At 42.6% G+C, this 15,804-nt stretch overlaps 1 protein-coding gene across 1 annotated transcript in view; it reads right to left on the bottom strand.

The window, feature by feature from the left end:
* Nucleotides 1–15,804, bottom strand: part of VWA2 (von Willebrand factor A domain containing 2) — a gene marked incomplete at both ends in the record, with an annotated part of 52,183 nt that overhangs the window by 30,001 nt on the left and 6,378 nt on the right. Inside the window, 3 exon segments of the mRNA XM_079712061.1 lie at nt 10,638–10,747; nt 11,156–11,258; nt 14,506–14,629. Of these exon segments, the coding sequence (XP_079568187.1) occupies nt 10,638–10,747; nt 11,156–11,258; nt 14,506–14,629 (337 nt within the window).

Here is a 15,804-nt window from a genome sequence, read left to right as displayed (position 1 = left end):
TCATTGCATCAAAAAAAATAAAATACCTAGGTAAACCTACCTAAGGAGGCAAAAGACCTGTACTCCAAAAACTATGTGACGCTGATGAAAGAAATTGAAGCTGACACAAACAGATGGAAATATATACCATGTTCTTGGATTCGAAGAATCAATATTGTCAAAATGACTGTACTATCACAAGCATGCTACAGATTCAATGCAATCCCTATCAAATTACCAATGGCATTTTTCACAGAACTAGAACAAAAAAATTTTTAATTTGTATGGACCCCAAATAGCCAAAGCAATCTTAAGAAACAAAAATGACACTGGACGAATCAGGTTCCCTGACTTCAGACTATACTACAAAGCTACAGTAATTAAAACAGTGTGATACTGGCACAAAAACAGAGATATCGATCAATGGAACAGGATAGAAAGCCCAGAAATAAACCTATGGTCAATTAATCTATGACAAAGGAGGAAGACTATACAATGAAGAAAATACAGTCTCTTCAATAAATGGTGCTGGGAAAACTGGACAGCTACATGTAAAACAATGAAATTAGAACATTCTCTAACACCATACACAAAAATAAATTCAAAATGGATTACAGACCTAAATGTAAGACTGGATACTATAAAACTCTTAGAGGAAAACATAGGCAGAACACCCTTTGACATGAATCACAGCAATACCTTTCTTGAGCCATCTCCTAGAGTAATGGAAATAAAAACAAAAATAAACAAATGGGACCTAATTAAACTCAAAAGCTTTTGTGCAGCAAAGGAAACCATAAACAAAGCGAAAATACAGCCCACAGAATGAGAGAAAATATTTGTAAATGATGCAAACAACAAGGGATTAACCTTCAAAATTTACAAAAAAAGCTGACGCAGCTCAATATCAGAAAAACAAACAACCCAATCAAAAAATGGACAGAAGACCTAAACAGACATTTCTCCAAAGAAGACATACAGATGGCCAACAGGCACAAGAAAAGATGTTCAACATTGCCAATTATTAGAGAAATGCAAATCGAAAGTACAATGAGATATCACCTCACACCAGTCAGAATGGCCATCATCAAAAAGTCTACAAACAGGGGATCCAGAGGAAGATGGCGGAAGAGTAAGACGCGGAGATCACGTTCCTCCCCACAGATACATCAGAAATTCATCTACACGTGGAGCAACTCCTACAGAACACCTACTGAACGCTGACAGAAGACCTCAGACCCCCCAAAAGGCAAGAAACTCCCCACATACCTGGGTAGGGCAAAAGAAAAAAGAATAAACAGAGACAAAAGGATAGGGACGGGACCTGCACCAGTGGGAGGGAGCCGTGAAGGAGGAAAGGTTTCCACACACTAGAAGCCCCGTCACGGGCGGAGACTGCGGGTGGCGGAGGGGGAAAGCTTCGGAGTAGCCGAGGAGAGCACAGCAACAGGGGTGCGGAGGCCAAAGCAGAGATTCCGGCACAGAGGATCGGTGCCCTCAGGCACACACCAGCCCGAGAGGCTTGTCTGCTCGGCCACCGGGGCGGGCGGGGCTGGGAGCTGAGGCTCGGGTATCAGTCGGAGCGCAGGGAGAGGACTGGGGCTGGCGGCAGGAAGAGAGCCTGAAGGGGTTGGTGCGCCGCGGCTAGCCCGGAGGGAGTCCGGGGAAAAAGTCTGGAGCTGCCGAAGAGGCAAGAGACTTTTTCTTCCCTTTTGTTTCCTGGTGCGCAAGGAGAGGGCATTAAGAGCGCTGCTTAAAGAAGCTCCAGAGACGGGCGCGAGCCGCGGCTGAAGGTGCGGACCCCGGAGAGAGGCGTGGGACGCTTGGGCTGCTGCTGTCGCCACCACAAGGCCTGTGTGCGAGCGCAGGTCACTGTCCACCCCCCCTTCCGGGGAGCCTGTACAGCCCGCCACTGCCGGGGTCCCGGGACCCAGGGATGGCTTCTCCGGGAAAGCACACGGAGCGCCTCGGGCTGGTGCAACGTCACGCCGGCCTCTGCCGCTGCAGGCCCGCCCCGCACTGCGTGCCTCTCCCTCCCCTCGGCCTGAGTGAGCCAGAGCCCCCGAATCAGCGGCTCCTTTAAACCCGTCCTGTCTGAGCGAAGAACGGACACCCTCCGGCGAACTACGTGCAGAGGCGGGGACAGGTCCAAGGTTGAGACCTGGGAGCTGTGAGAGCAGAGAATAGACAGGGAAATCTCTCTGTGCAGCCTTAGAGGCAGCGGATTAAAGCTCCACGGTCCACTTGATGTGCCCTGCATCTGTGGAGTGCATGAATGGACAGCGAATCATCCCAAATTGAGGAGGTGGACTTTGAGGACAAGATTTAAGATTTTTCCCCCTTTTCCTCTTTTTACAATGAATTATCCCAAATTAAGGAGGTAGACTTTGAGAGCAAGATTTCAGACTTTTTCCCCTTTTCCTCTTTTTACAACGAATTATCCCAAATTGAGGAGGTGGACTTTGAGAGCAAGATTTTCGATTTTTTTCCCCCTGTTCTCTTTTTGTGAATGTGTATGTGTATGCTTCTGTGTGAGATTTTCTCTGTATAGCTTTGCTTCCATCATAGGTCCCAGGGTTCTATCCATCCGTTTTTTTTCAATAATTACTTTTTTAATAACACTACTATATTTTATACTTTATTCTATTTTACTTTATCTTCTTTCTTTTTTTCCTACCTTCCCTTCCTCCCTCCCTCCCTCCTCTTTCTTTCTTCCTTCCTTCCTTTCTTTCCTTCTTCCTTTCTTTCTCTCTTTCTTTCTCCTACTAATTCTTTCTACTTTTTCTCCCTTTTATTCTGAGATGTGTAGATGAAAGGCTCTTGGAGCTGCAGCCAGGAGTCAGTGCTGTGCCTCTGAAGTAGGAGAGCCAATCTCAGGACACTGGTCCACAAGAGACCTCCCAGCTCCACATAATATCAAGCGGCGAAAATCTCCCAGAGATCTCCATCTCAACACCAGCACCCAGCTTCAGTCAACGACCAGCAAGCTACAGTGCTGGTCACCCTATGCCAAGCAACTAGCAAGACAGGAACACAACCCCAATCATTAGCAGAGAGGCTGCCTAAAAACATAATAAGGCCACAGGCACCCCAAAACACACCACCAGACGTGGACCTGTCCACCAGAAAGACAAGATCGAGCCTCAGCCACCAGAACACAGGCACTAGTCCCCCCCAACAGGAAGCCTACACAACCTACTGAAACAACCTTAGCCACTAGGGACAGACACCAAAAACAACGGGAACTACGAATCTGCAGCCTGCAAAAAGGAGACCCCCAAAACAGGAAGATAAGCAAAATGAGAAGACAGAAAAACACACAGCAGGTGAAGGAGCAAGATAAAAACCTACCAGACCTAACAAATGAAGAGGTAATAGGCAGTCTACCTGAAAAAGAATTCAGAATAATGATGGTAAAGATGATCCAAGATTCTATTTCCATGATCCAAAATCTAGGAAATAGAATAGACAATATGCAAGAAACAGTTAACAAGGACCTAGAAGAACTAAAGATGAATCAAGCATCGATTAAAAACACAATAAATGAAATGAAAAATACTCTAGAAGGGATCAATAGCAGAATAACTGAGGCAGAAGAACGGATAAGTGACATGGAAGATAAAATAGTGCAAATAACTGATGCAGAGCAAAATAAAGAAAGAAGAATGAAAAGAACAAAGGACAGTCTCAGAGACCTCTGGGACAACATTAAACGCACCAACATTCGAATTAGAGGGGTTCCAGAAGAAGAAGAGAAAAAGAAAGGGACTGAGAAAATATTTGAGGAGATTATAGTTGAAAACCTCCCTAATATAGGAAAGGAAATAGTTAATCAAGTCCAGGAGGCACAGAGAATCCCATACAGAATAAATCCAAGGAGAAATACGCCAAGACACATATTAATCAAACTGTCAAAAATTAAACACAAAGAAATCATATTAAAAGCAGCAAGGGAAAAACAACAAATAACACACAAGGGAATCCCCATCAGGTTAACAGCTGATCTCTCAGCAGAAACTCTAGAAGCCAGAAGGGAGTAGCAGGACATAATTAAAGTGATGAAGGAGAAAAACCTGCAACCAAGATTACTCTACCCAGCAAGGATCTCATTCAGATTTGATGGAGAAATTAAAACGTTTACAGACAAGCAAAAGCTGAGAGAGTTCAGCACCACCAAACCAGCTTTACAACAAATGCTAAAGGAACTTCTCTAGGCATGAAACACAACAGAAGGAATATACCTACAATAACGAACCCAAAACAATTAAGGAAATGGGAATAGGAACATACATATCAATAATTACCTTAAATGTAAATGGACTAAATGCTCCCACCAAAAGACACAGAGTGGCTGAATGGATACAAAAACAAGACCCATATATATGCTGTCTACAAGAGACCCACTTCAGACCTAGAGACACATACAGATTGAAAGTAAGGGGATGGAAAAAGATATTCCATGCAAATGGAAATCAAAAGAAAGCTGGAGTAGCAATTCTTATATCAGACAAAATAGACTTTAAATTAAAGACTATTAGAAGAGACAAAGAAGGACACTACATAATGATCAAGGGATCGATCCAAGAAGAAGATATAACAATTGTAAATATTTATGCACCCAACATAGGAGCACCTCAATACATAAGGCAAATACTAACAGCCATAAAAGGGGAAGTCGACAGTAACACACTCATAGTAGGGGACTTTAACACCCCACTTTCACCAATGGACAGATCATCCAAAATGAAAATAAATAAGGAAACACAAGCGTTAAATGATACATTAAACAAGATGGACTTAATTGATATTTACAGGACATTCCCTCCAAAAACAACAGAATACACATTTTTCTCAAGTGCTCATGGAACATTCTCCAGGATAGATCATATCTTGGGTCACAAATCAAGCCTTGGTAAATTTAAGAAAATTGAAATTGTATCAAGTATCTTTTCCGACCACAATGCTATGAGACTAGACATCAATTACAGGAAAAGATCTGTAAAAAATACAAACACATGGAGGCTAAACAATACACTACTTAATAACGAAGTGATCACTGAAGAAATCAAAGAGGAAATAAAAAAATACCTAGAAACAAATGACAATGGAGACACGACAACTCAAAACCTATGGGATGCAGCAAAAGCAGTTCTAAGAGGGAAGTTTATAGCAATACAATCCCACCTTAAGAAACAGGAAACATCTCGAGTAAACAACCTAACCTTGCACCTAAAGCAATTAGAGAAAGAAGAACAAAAACACCCCAAAGTTAGCAGAAGGAAAGAAATCATAAAGATCAGATCAGAAATAAATGAAAAAGAAATCAAGGAAATGATAGCAAAGATCAATAAAAATAAAAGTTGGTTCTTTGAGAAGATAAACAAAATTGATAAACCATTAGCCAGACTCATCAAGAAAAAAAGGGAAAAGACTCAAATCAATAGAATTAGAAATGAAAAAGGAGAAGTAACAACTGACACTGCAGAAATACAAAAGATCATGAGAGATTACTACAAGAAACTCTATGCCAGTAAAATGGACAACCTGAAAGAAATGGACAAATTCTTAGAAATGCACAACCTGCCAAGACTGAATCAGGAAGAAATAGAAAATATGAATAGACCAATCACAAGCATTGAAATTGAAACTGTGATTAAAAATCTTCCAACAAACAAAAGCCCAGGACCAGATGGCTTCACAGGCAAATTCTATCAAGCATTTAGAGAAGAGCTAACACCTATCCTTCTCAAACGCTTCCAAAATATAGCAGAGGGAGGAGCAATCCCAAACTCATTCTACGAGGCCACCATCACCTTGATACCAAAACCAGGCAAGGATGTCACAAAGAAAGAAAACTACAGGCCAATATCACTGATGAACATAGATGCAAAAATCCTCAACAAAATACTAGCAAACAGAATCCAACAGCACATTAAAAGGATCATACACCATGATCAATTGGGGTTTATTCCAGGAATGCATGGATTCTTCAATATACGCAAATCAATCAATGTGATACACCATATTAACAAACTGAAGAAGAAAAACCATATGATCATCTCAATAGATGCAGAGAAAGCTTTCGACAAAATTCAACACCCATTTATGATAAAAACCCTGCAGAAAGTAGGCATAGAGTGAACTTTCCTCAACATAATAAAGGCCATATATGACAAAACCACAGCCAACATCGTCCTCAATGGTGAAAAACTGAAACCATTTCCACTAAGATCAGGAACAAGACAAGGCTGCCCACTCTCACCACTCTTATTCAACTTAGGTTTGGAAGTTTTAGCCACAGCAATCAGAGAAGAAAAGGAAATAAAAGGAATCCAAATTGGAAAAGAAGAAGTAAAGGTGTCACTGTTTGCAGATGACATGATACTATACATAGAGAATCCTAAAGATGCTACCAGAAAACTACTACAGCTAATCAATGAATTTGGTAGAGTAGCAGGATACAAAATTAATGCACAGAAATCTCTGGCATTCCTGTACACTAATGATGAAAAATCTGAAAGTGAAATCAAGAAAACACTCCCATTTACCACTGCAACAAAAAGAATAAAATATCTAGAAATAAACCTACCTAAGGAGACAAAAGAGCTGTATGCAGAAAATTATAAGACACTGATGAAAGAAATTAAACATGATACAAATAGATGGAGAGATATACCATGTTCTTGGAGTGGAAGAATCAACATTGTGAAGATGACTCTACTACCCAAAGCAATCTACAGATTCAATGCAATCCCTATCAAACTACCACTGGCATTTTTCACAGAACTAGAATAAAAAATTTCACAATTTGTTTGGAAAAACAAAAGACCCCGAATAGCCAAAGCAATCTTAAGAATGAAAAACGGAGCTGGAGGAATCAGGCTCCCTGACTTCAGACTACACTACAAAGCTACAGTAATCAAGACAGTGTGGTACTGGCACAAAAACAGACATATAGATCAATGGAACAGGATAGAAAGCCCAGAGATAAACCCACGCACATATCGTCACCTTACCTTTGATAAAGGAGGCAGGAATGTACAGTGGAGAAAGGACAGCCTCTTCAATAAGTGGTGCTGGGAAAACTGGACAGGGACATGTAAAAGTATGAGATTAGATCACTCCCTAACACCATACACAAAAATAAGCTCAAAATGGATTAAAGACCTAAATGTAAGGCCAGACACTATCAAACTCTTAGAGGAAAACATAGGCAGAACACTCTATGACATAAATCACAGCAAGATCCTTTTGGACCCACCTCCTAGAGAAATGGAAATAAAAACAAAGATAAACAAATGGGACCTAATGAAACTTCAAAGCTTTTGCACAGCAAAGGAAGCCAAAAACAAGACCAAAAGACAACCCTCAGAATGGGAGAAAATATTTGCAAATGAAGCAACTGATAAAGGATTAATCTCCAAAACTTATAAGTAGCTAATGCAGCTCAATAACAAAAAACCAACCCAATCCAAAAATGGGCAGAAGACCTAAATAGACATTTCTCCAAAGAAGATATACAGACTGCCAACAAACACATGAAAGAATGCTCAACATCTTTACTCATTAGAGAAATGCAAATCAAAACTACAATGAGTTATCATCTCACACCAGTCAGAATGGCCATCATCAAGAAATCTAGAAACAATAAATGCTGGAGAGGGTGTGGAGAAAAGGGAACACTCTTGCACTGCTGGTGGGAATGTGAATTGGTACAGCCACTGTGGAGAATAGTATGGAGGTTCCTTAAAAAACTACAAATAGGGCTTCCCTGGTGGCGCAGTGGTTGAGAGTCCGCCTGCTGATGCAGGGGACACGGGTTCATACCCCGGTCCGGGAAGATCCCACATGCCACGGAGCGGCTGGGCCTGTGAGCCATGACTGCTGAGCCTGCGTGTCCAGAGCCTGTGCTCTGCAACGGGAGAGGCCACAACAGTGAGAGGCCCGCGTACCAGAAAAAAAAAAAAAAAAAAAAAAAAAAAACTACAAATAGAACTACCATATGACCCAACAATCCCACTACTGGGCATATACCCTGAGAAAACCATAATTCAAAGAGTCATGTACCAAAATGTTCATTGCAGCTCTATTTACAATAGCCCAGAGATGGAAACAACCTAAGTGTCCATCATCGGATGAATGGATGAAGAAGATGTGGCACATATATACAATGGAATATCACTCAGCCATAAAAAGAAATGAAATTGAGCTATTTGTAGTGAGGTGGATGGACCTAGAGTCTGTCATACAGACTGAAGTAAGTCAGAAAGAGAAAGACAAATACCGTATGCTAACACATATATATGGAATTTAAGAAAAAAAATGTCATGAAGAACCTAGGGGTAAGACAGGAATAAAGACACAGACCTACTAGAGAATGGACTTGAGGATATGGGGAGGGGGAAGGGTAAGCTGTGACAAAGTGAGAGAGTGGCATGGACATATATACACTATCAAATGTAAAACACATAGCCAGTGGGAAGCAGCCGCATAGCACAGGGAGATCAGCTCGGTGGTTTGTGACCACCTAGAGGGTGGGATAGGGAGGGTGGGAGGGAGGGAGACGCAAGAGGGAAGAGATATGGGAACATATGTATATGTATAACTGATTCACTTTGTTATAAAGCAGAAACTAACACACCATTGTAAAGCAATTATACTCCAATGAAGATGTAAAAAAAAAAAAAGTCTACAAACAATAAATGTTGGAGAGTGTGGAGAAAAGGGAACCCTCCAACACTGTTGGTGGGAACGTAAATTGGTACAGCCACTAAGGAAAACAGAATGGAGGTTCCTTAAAAAAACTAAAAATAGAGCTCCCATATGATCCAGCAATGCCACTCCTGGGCATATTTCAGGAGAAAACCATGGTTCAAAAGGATACATGCTCCCCAATGTTCATTGCAGTGCTGTTTACAATAGCCAAGACATGGAAACAACCTAAATGTCCATTGACAGAGGAATGAATAAAGATGATATGATATGCACAATGGAATGTTACTCTGCCATAAAAGAATGAAATAGTGCCATCTGTAGCAACATGGATGGACTTAGAGATTATCATACTAAGTGAAGTAAGTCAGACAAAAAGAAATATATGATATCACTTATTTGGAAGTGGAAATGATGATATAAATGAACTTATGCATAAAACAGAAACAGACTCAAACGTGGAAAACAAACTTATGGTTACTAAAGGGGAAAGGTGGGGATAGGGATGAAATGGGAGTTTGGGATTGACATATACACACTACTTTATTTAAAATAGATAACCAACAAGGACCTACTGTATAGCATGGGAACTGTGCTCAGTATTTTGTAATAACCTAAGTGAGAAAAGAATCTAAGGAAGAATAGATATATGTATATGTATAACTGAATCACTTTTCTGTACACCTGAAACTAACACAACATTGTAAATCAACTATGGTCCAATATAAAATAAAAATTTTAAGGAAAGTCACTGGGGGTCTCTAGGACCTGTAGGACACCCAGAGTTCCTGCTGTGTCCAGTGTGGGGATTCTGGCTTATTGAGAGCACTGTGGACCTACAGAGGCCCGAGGCCTATTAAATGACCTCAGAGCCTTTGCAAGCGGAGGTGACGGCTGTACATGGCTGGGACCATGGGCTTGAGTGGAATTTCAGGTCCGCTAGGGCAAGAGGCAGCAGGGGGCAAAGAAGATCTAGAGATCACAGTGGCAGGTGACAAATAAAGGCATTCCTCTGTGAGGGCTTATGAAGAACACTGTGTGTGTGTATGTACATGTATATACATGCATGTGTATAACACACATTTATATCCATATAACTGTATATGTGTATAATACACATATATAAAATATTTATACATAAAACATATGTATACACATACATGTATGTGCATATACACACATCAGCTGACTTGTGAGTAAAATTATGACTCATTACATATATATATATCTATAGGATGTATATGTGTATGAGCACACAAAAAGAAATTCATCTTTTTTTTTTTTGCGGTATGCAGGCCTCTCACTGCTGTGGCCTCTCCCGTTGCAGAGCACAGGCTCCGGACGCGCAGGCTCCGGACGCACAGGCTCAGCGGCCACGGCTCACGGGCCCAGCCGCTCCGTGGCATGTGGGATCTTCCCAGACCGGGTCACGAACCTGCGTCCCCTGCATCAGCAGACAGACTCTCAACCACTGCGCTACCAGGGAAGCCCGAGAAATTCATCATTTTTAAAGTGCTCTCAGTAACAGAGGACCACTTACTCTTTTTAGATCACAAAAATGAGGCTCCAAGAAGCATGGTGAATTCTCCTGGCTGTGTGGTCACCAGGGACAGAACTGGGAGAAGGACCCAGGGTTCTTCCTACCACCTCATGCTCTTAACCTGTCTCCACCTTCACTAGCCCTTTCTCCCAGCTGACAGCCACACACAGTAACAGCAAATTTTTTTTTTTTAACTTGCATTTAAGTTTCCACCTGGGACATTATCATGTAATAAGGGGCAGCTTTGAGAAGGGAATTCTTATCACCCGCTGCGCTCGGCTGGGCTTTTGGAAGGCGGGCCACAGCCTCTCTCTCTGTGAGGTCAAGAGCAGGCCCAACCCTTCAAGGGACGATTCTGAGAGCAGCTAGCTTCATCCTAACCACGGCAGTATCTGATCATACTTACTTGAAAACCATCCTCTTGATCCTTGCCTTCACTTCCTGTTGGGTTGAAGATGCATCCATGGGGAATTCCAGACGAGCGGCGGAACTGAACTGGACCACTCCCACCCTGACCTGCAGTGGGAGACAGAGGGCCCAGGGGCCCGAGAGCAGGGTCAAGTCACAAACATCCCTATGAGGAAAGAAGGGACGAGAAAGGTTAACGACCCTGCCTCCTGCCCACTCACAAATACCAGTGCTGGCCTTTCTCTCATCTCCTTAAAAGAAGGTTCCAAAGACTGAGAGGACAAGCTGGAAGGAGACGGTCACATGTGCCCGTGCTCCACACTGGCCACCACCAATTCGACGCCCATTCCAACAGCTCTCTGGGTGGAGCTGTGAGCTTTAGCGTCCCTGCTCACACTTCCTGCCTCCCAGGTATAAGCACTGTTTTAAGCCTTCTCAAGTCTTTATTACATTTAACCCACAGAGGTGCTATTCCCACCCACATTACTGCTGGAGAAACTAAAATAAAGAGGATACCGGTCTGGCCCAGGGCTCGTGAGATAGGAGCGCAGCCTTGGACTTGGTGCCCGTGATCTTCACTAAGCCCGTCACGCCGATCACCTTCTCAGCCAGCACACGACTTCAGCGAAACCCCCAACCAGGGGTGTCACAGAAGCTATCCACGGCCACCACACACCCATCCTTGGTTGGGGGGCCCGCTCTTCCAGGCCTCCTCCTGCCAAGCTAGGGAAAGGCCAGATCTCCAAGCCAGAGTCAGACTGGGGGGACAAGCAGCTCCCTAATCGGAGACGAGCGCTATTGGAGCTGAAGTTCCTCTGTAGCGGAGGTTGTGAGAGCCACAGGTGAGTCCTGATTTGGCATCCTCATTCAGAAGGCCGTGGGAGAAAATCCAATGCCTTGCAAAACAGGAGAAGGGAAACCGAGTAAAGTCACTCCCTGGATCCTTAAGATTCGTGTGTGTCAAGCAGAGAAGGGTTTAAACATTTAAGCTTCCTCTTGAGGGCCTAACCCCTGCACCTAAGTCACTGGCTCTCTAAACTCCTGGAGAAACTACATTCTCAGCTACTATTCTCACAATTAACCCCATTCTGGCCAAGATTGCAAATGGGCCAAGTGATTCATATTTAAACAACGACGCTGATTTTCTCCTGCTCTGTGAGTTCCTTCACTGCTGATCCCTTAACAGGCCTGGCGCTTGGGAGCCGATCAAAGCACTTGGCCACACCAGGCCGGCTGCACCTGCTCCCAGGGAGCACAGCCCATTGGACCTTCCTCCCACAGGAAGTTCTGAGGAGGAGCTGTTGGGAATCTTAAGTAGGAAGAAATTTAAGGAAGGAGTTTGTGAAAGCCGACCCATTTAAAATCTCCCCTGGATTTAGCATGGGATAAAGGGAGCATCTCAAACCATTGGGAAAAGATGGTACAGTCAGTAAGTGATATTGGGACAACTGGATAGCCATCTGCAAAATAATAAAGGATAAACTGCAAATGGATTCAAGATTTAAATGTCAAAAATGTAACCATAAAAGTTCTAGAAAACTTGGGAGAATTCCTTCGTAACTTCAAAGTAGAAAAGACTTGCAATCCAGAAGTCAAAGGAAAACTGATAAATCTGAGTACATGAAGAAAACTTCTACAGGGCAAAACATATCATAACACAACCAAAGAATTAAGACAAAATGAAAAGTTATTTGCAACTCACGTCAGAGACAAAAGGTTAGTTTCCCCAATATATAGAGAGTGTCTAGGAATTGATATGTGTAAAGACCAACAATCCAACAGAAAAATGGGCCAAGACTATGAACAGAGATCACAGAACAGGAAATACAAAATGGCTCTTTAATAAGAAAAGATGCTTGATTGTGTTGCACTGAGATGTAGCAAAAAGCCAGATACAATGTTTGCAGGGGGAAACCAGTATTCTCAAACACTGCTATAAGAACATAAATGTGATGGCATCCATAGAGAGCAATTTGTCAATATTTATTGGAAATTACTAATGCATGGGGCTATCGGGAATTTATCCTACAGCTATATACTTCTACATGTGTGAAATGACATATTTACAAGCTCACAATATATTTGTAATAGTGGATGTCCATCAGTAAGGGCTGGTTAACTAAACCTTGGTAAATCCTTACAATGGAACATTAATCAGCTATAAAAAATGATACAGTGTATATGCCTATATTAAGAACTATATTACCTGTCTACCTAGATATGGAAAGACTTCCAAGATAATGTGAAGAGAAAAAGGCAAGGGATAAAACTGTGTGTATAGCATGCTACCCTTTGTGTTAAAAGGGCAAAAATTAGAATATATATTCATATTGCTTATATTTGCATGAAGCGATTCTGTAAGGATGCTCAAGACAGCAGGGGGACGGGGCTGGGCAAATAGAAAATGTGTGACTGGGAGGGATATTTTTCATTGAATGTCTTTTTTTTTTTGAACCATGTGAATGAATGAATTAGTTTAAAAACTCCCTTGAGACCAACAGCTAGGTGTATTTATTTAAATTAAACAGGAAGGAGCCAACTTCAAAACAAAACAAGACGGACACAGCTTGAGTCAGTAGTCAAGGCGCTTAATTTAATTGGTGGTTTGGGAGCAAAATAGTTACCTTTTATCTTCAGTTTACTGTATGCTCAGAAGCAAGCCCGCCCAGATTCCTCACCACACTGTAATCACTCTGCTGCAATCATTACATTAGAGCCAGGAAGTGAACTTCTCAGCTTACGGGTTGAGAGGAAGACTTTTTAAACACCTTAAATCCACCTCAAAACAGAGCCTCCATAAAAAGCCTTAACTTATAGCTACTTAAAAATTTCTCCCTGGAAAGTAAAATTAGGTGCAAATCAAATCCCTTGTACATGGAGATAAGACGATGACACCAAAATGCAGCAGCAAACACACAAAACCTGAAGCCACAAGTCAGACTGAAGCATCTGAAATCACCCTAATGCAAAAACCCTTCACTAGCAATTCCATCGAGTCTGAGCAGCTTGGAGGTGGAGGTTCTCGTTTGCCAGTGAAATAGACACCCAACTCCTTTGCTCAAGAGGTCTTGCTGTGAGAAAGTTTTCTCAGGACAAGCCAAATACAGTTCCCTCAACACCCAGACTATGTCCTCTTAATAAAAGAGAGCCGCTAGGCACCCTCTTTCCCATGAAAATGATAATCAGGTTCCCTCACATGGAAAAGTCCAGGCCTCTCACTGTTCTGTCTTCTTGTTGTGGGCACCGTCTGGTTTGCCAATATCTAACCTAAAAAATGCCACATTCTAGACGTGGTTTGGCAACAATGAGATTAAATTCCCTGAAATCTGGGGACCTGTGTGTTGAGATAGTTGCTCCCAACAGCACCACCCATCAAGTTTTTCTGTCATAGTTTTCTTACCCTCTCTTTGAGGATGCTGAATTCCATCAGCACCCACCACCTCCACATACACAGATACACATACACACACCACCATGTTGCCTGCTGTCCACGTGCTACGTGATTGTGACAGCAGAATGTGAAGTCCTGGGCTGAGAGTCAAGAGCACCAGTTCTTCCAAGCTTAGTTCTCTTCTAAGATTGCTGTGTGACCCTAGGCAGTCACTTAGCCTCTCTGAGCCTGTTTCTTCAGTTGTAAAACATTCTCTAATAATCCATACAACTCTTCCCTTCCAACTTGCCATCCGCTGGGGTCTCCAGGCCACCCATTTCAGGACATATTATATCCATGCCAAGGTCAACAGTGTTTGATCTTTATGGCTCTTCCTCCATGAAAAAATTAGTGAAACTTCATAGAGAATCACTTCCTTTTAAAATCAGGGCCCTGTGTGTAGGAGGGTAGAGATTCAGCTGCCCTTGGCCCTGACCCTCTGAGGGTCTGTGATGGGTTGACTTCACGGTTGGAACTTCCAGGCTGTTCATGCCTCGATGGAATGATGTCAGCTATAACCATGCAAGACGGCCTGAGGTCCACGGTAATGTGCTCACTCTCTGCAAACGACATGTCATTCTGGAGAAAATCTGGCCCTCGTTAAAAGCCATTATTTTGCTCCTAAATCCTAGAGCTTTTTCTAGGATTAACCCAGGAATGTCATCTTGGAAAACCACTTCCTTCCTCGACCTGTATGTGACTAGCCCCTAATTCAAGTAATTATAGCTTTCCAGACCAAAATGCCCTCCTTAAATTTACTTGATTTTTGAGTCATTTCACGTGGTTCAAAATCCATAAAGTATAAAGACGTTTATACCGATGGGCCTCCTGCTGGACTTGTGCCCCATCTGCTCAGTTCCCACCCTCTCCCTCAATGGGAAACCGCTGCTCTTAGCCTCTTACAAATCCCTCCAGGGTTTCTTCATGCACATACAGACGAATACAAATATAGACTCTTTTCATCTTCATTTTTCATAAAAGGTAACACATTATACATACCATTTGCACCTTATTTTCTTTTTTTTTTTTTTTTTTTTTTGCGGTACCCGGGCCTCTCATTGTTGTGGCCTCTCCCGTTGCGGAGCACAGGCTCCGGATGCGCAGGCTCAGCGGCCATGGCTCACAGGCCCAGCTGCTCTGCAGCATGTGGGATCTTCCCGGACCGGGGCACGAACCCGTGTCCCCTGCATCGGCAGGCAGACTCTCAACCACTGCACCACCAGGGAAGCCCTGCACCTTATTTTTACACTCAATTTGTTTTGGTGTCTTTCCACATCAGCGATTTTCCTCATTCACTTTCTAAAGCTGCCCTGTGTTTCATTATATGAAGACACCATAATAGATTTACCTGTCCCCTGTGAGCAGGCCTTTGGGTTACCTGAAATCTTTTACAATTACAAACAACACTGCAATGAATAACTTCATATGTGCATTATTTTGCACCTGTGGGAGTATCTGTAGAATAAAATACTGAGTCAAAGGGTCCCAGCCTTTGTAATTTTGATAGACACTGTTATTACAGATTCCTCTATAGAGAGGTTGCACATTCCCACCAGCAGTGCATGAGCACACCGGTTTCCTACAGACTTGCCAATGGAGCATGACACCAAACTTTGGAGTTTTGCTAATCTGGTTAAGTGAAAAATGGTATATCGGTCAGAGATTTGCTATTACACTGAGTGAGGTTGGGCATCTTTTCCTATGTCAAAGGGCCATCTATGTTTCATTTTCTGGG

The sequence above is a fragment of the Hyperoodon ampullatus genome (assembly GCF_949752795.1).
Source record: "Hyperoodon ampullatus genome assembly, chromosome: 1".
In the NCBI taxonomy this organism is placed as follows: domain Eukaryota; kingdom Metazoa; phylum Chordata; class Mammalia; order Artiodactyla; family Ziphiidae; genus Hyperoodon; species Hyperoodon ampullatus.
Note: the sequence above shows the minus strand (reverse complement) of the source record. Positions and strands in the feature narration are given on the sequence as shown.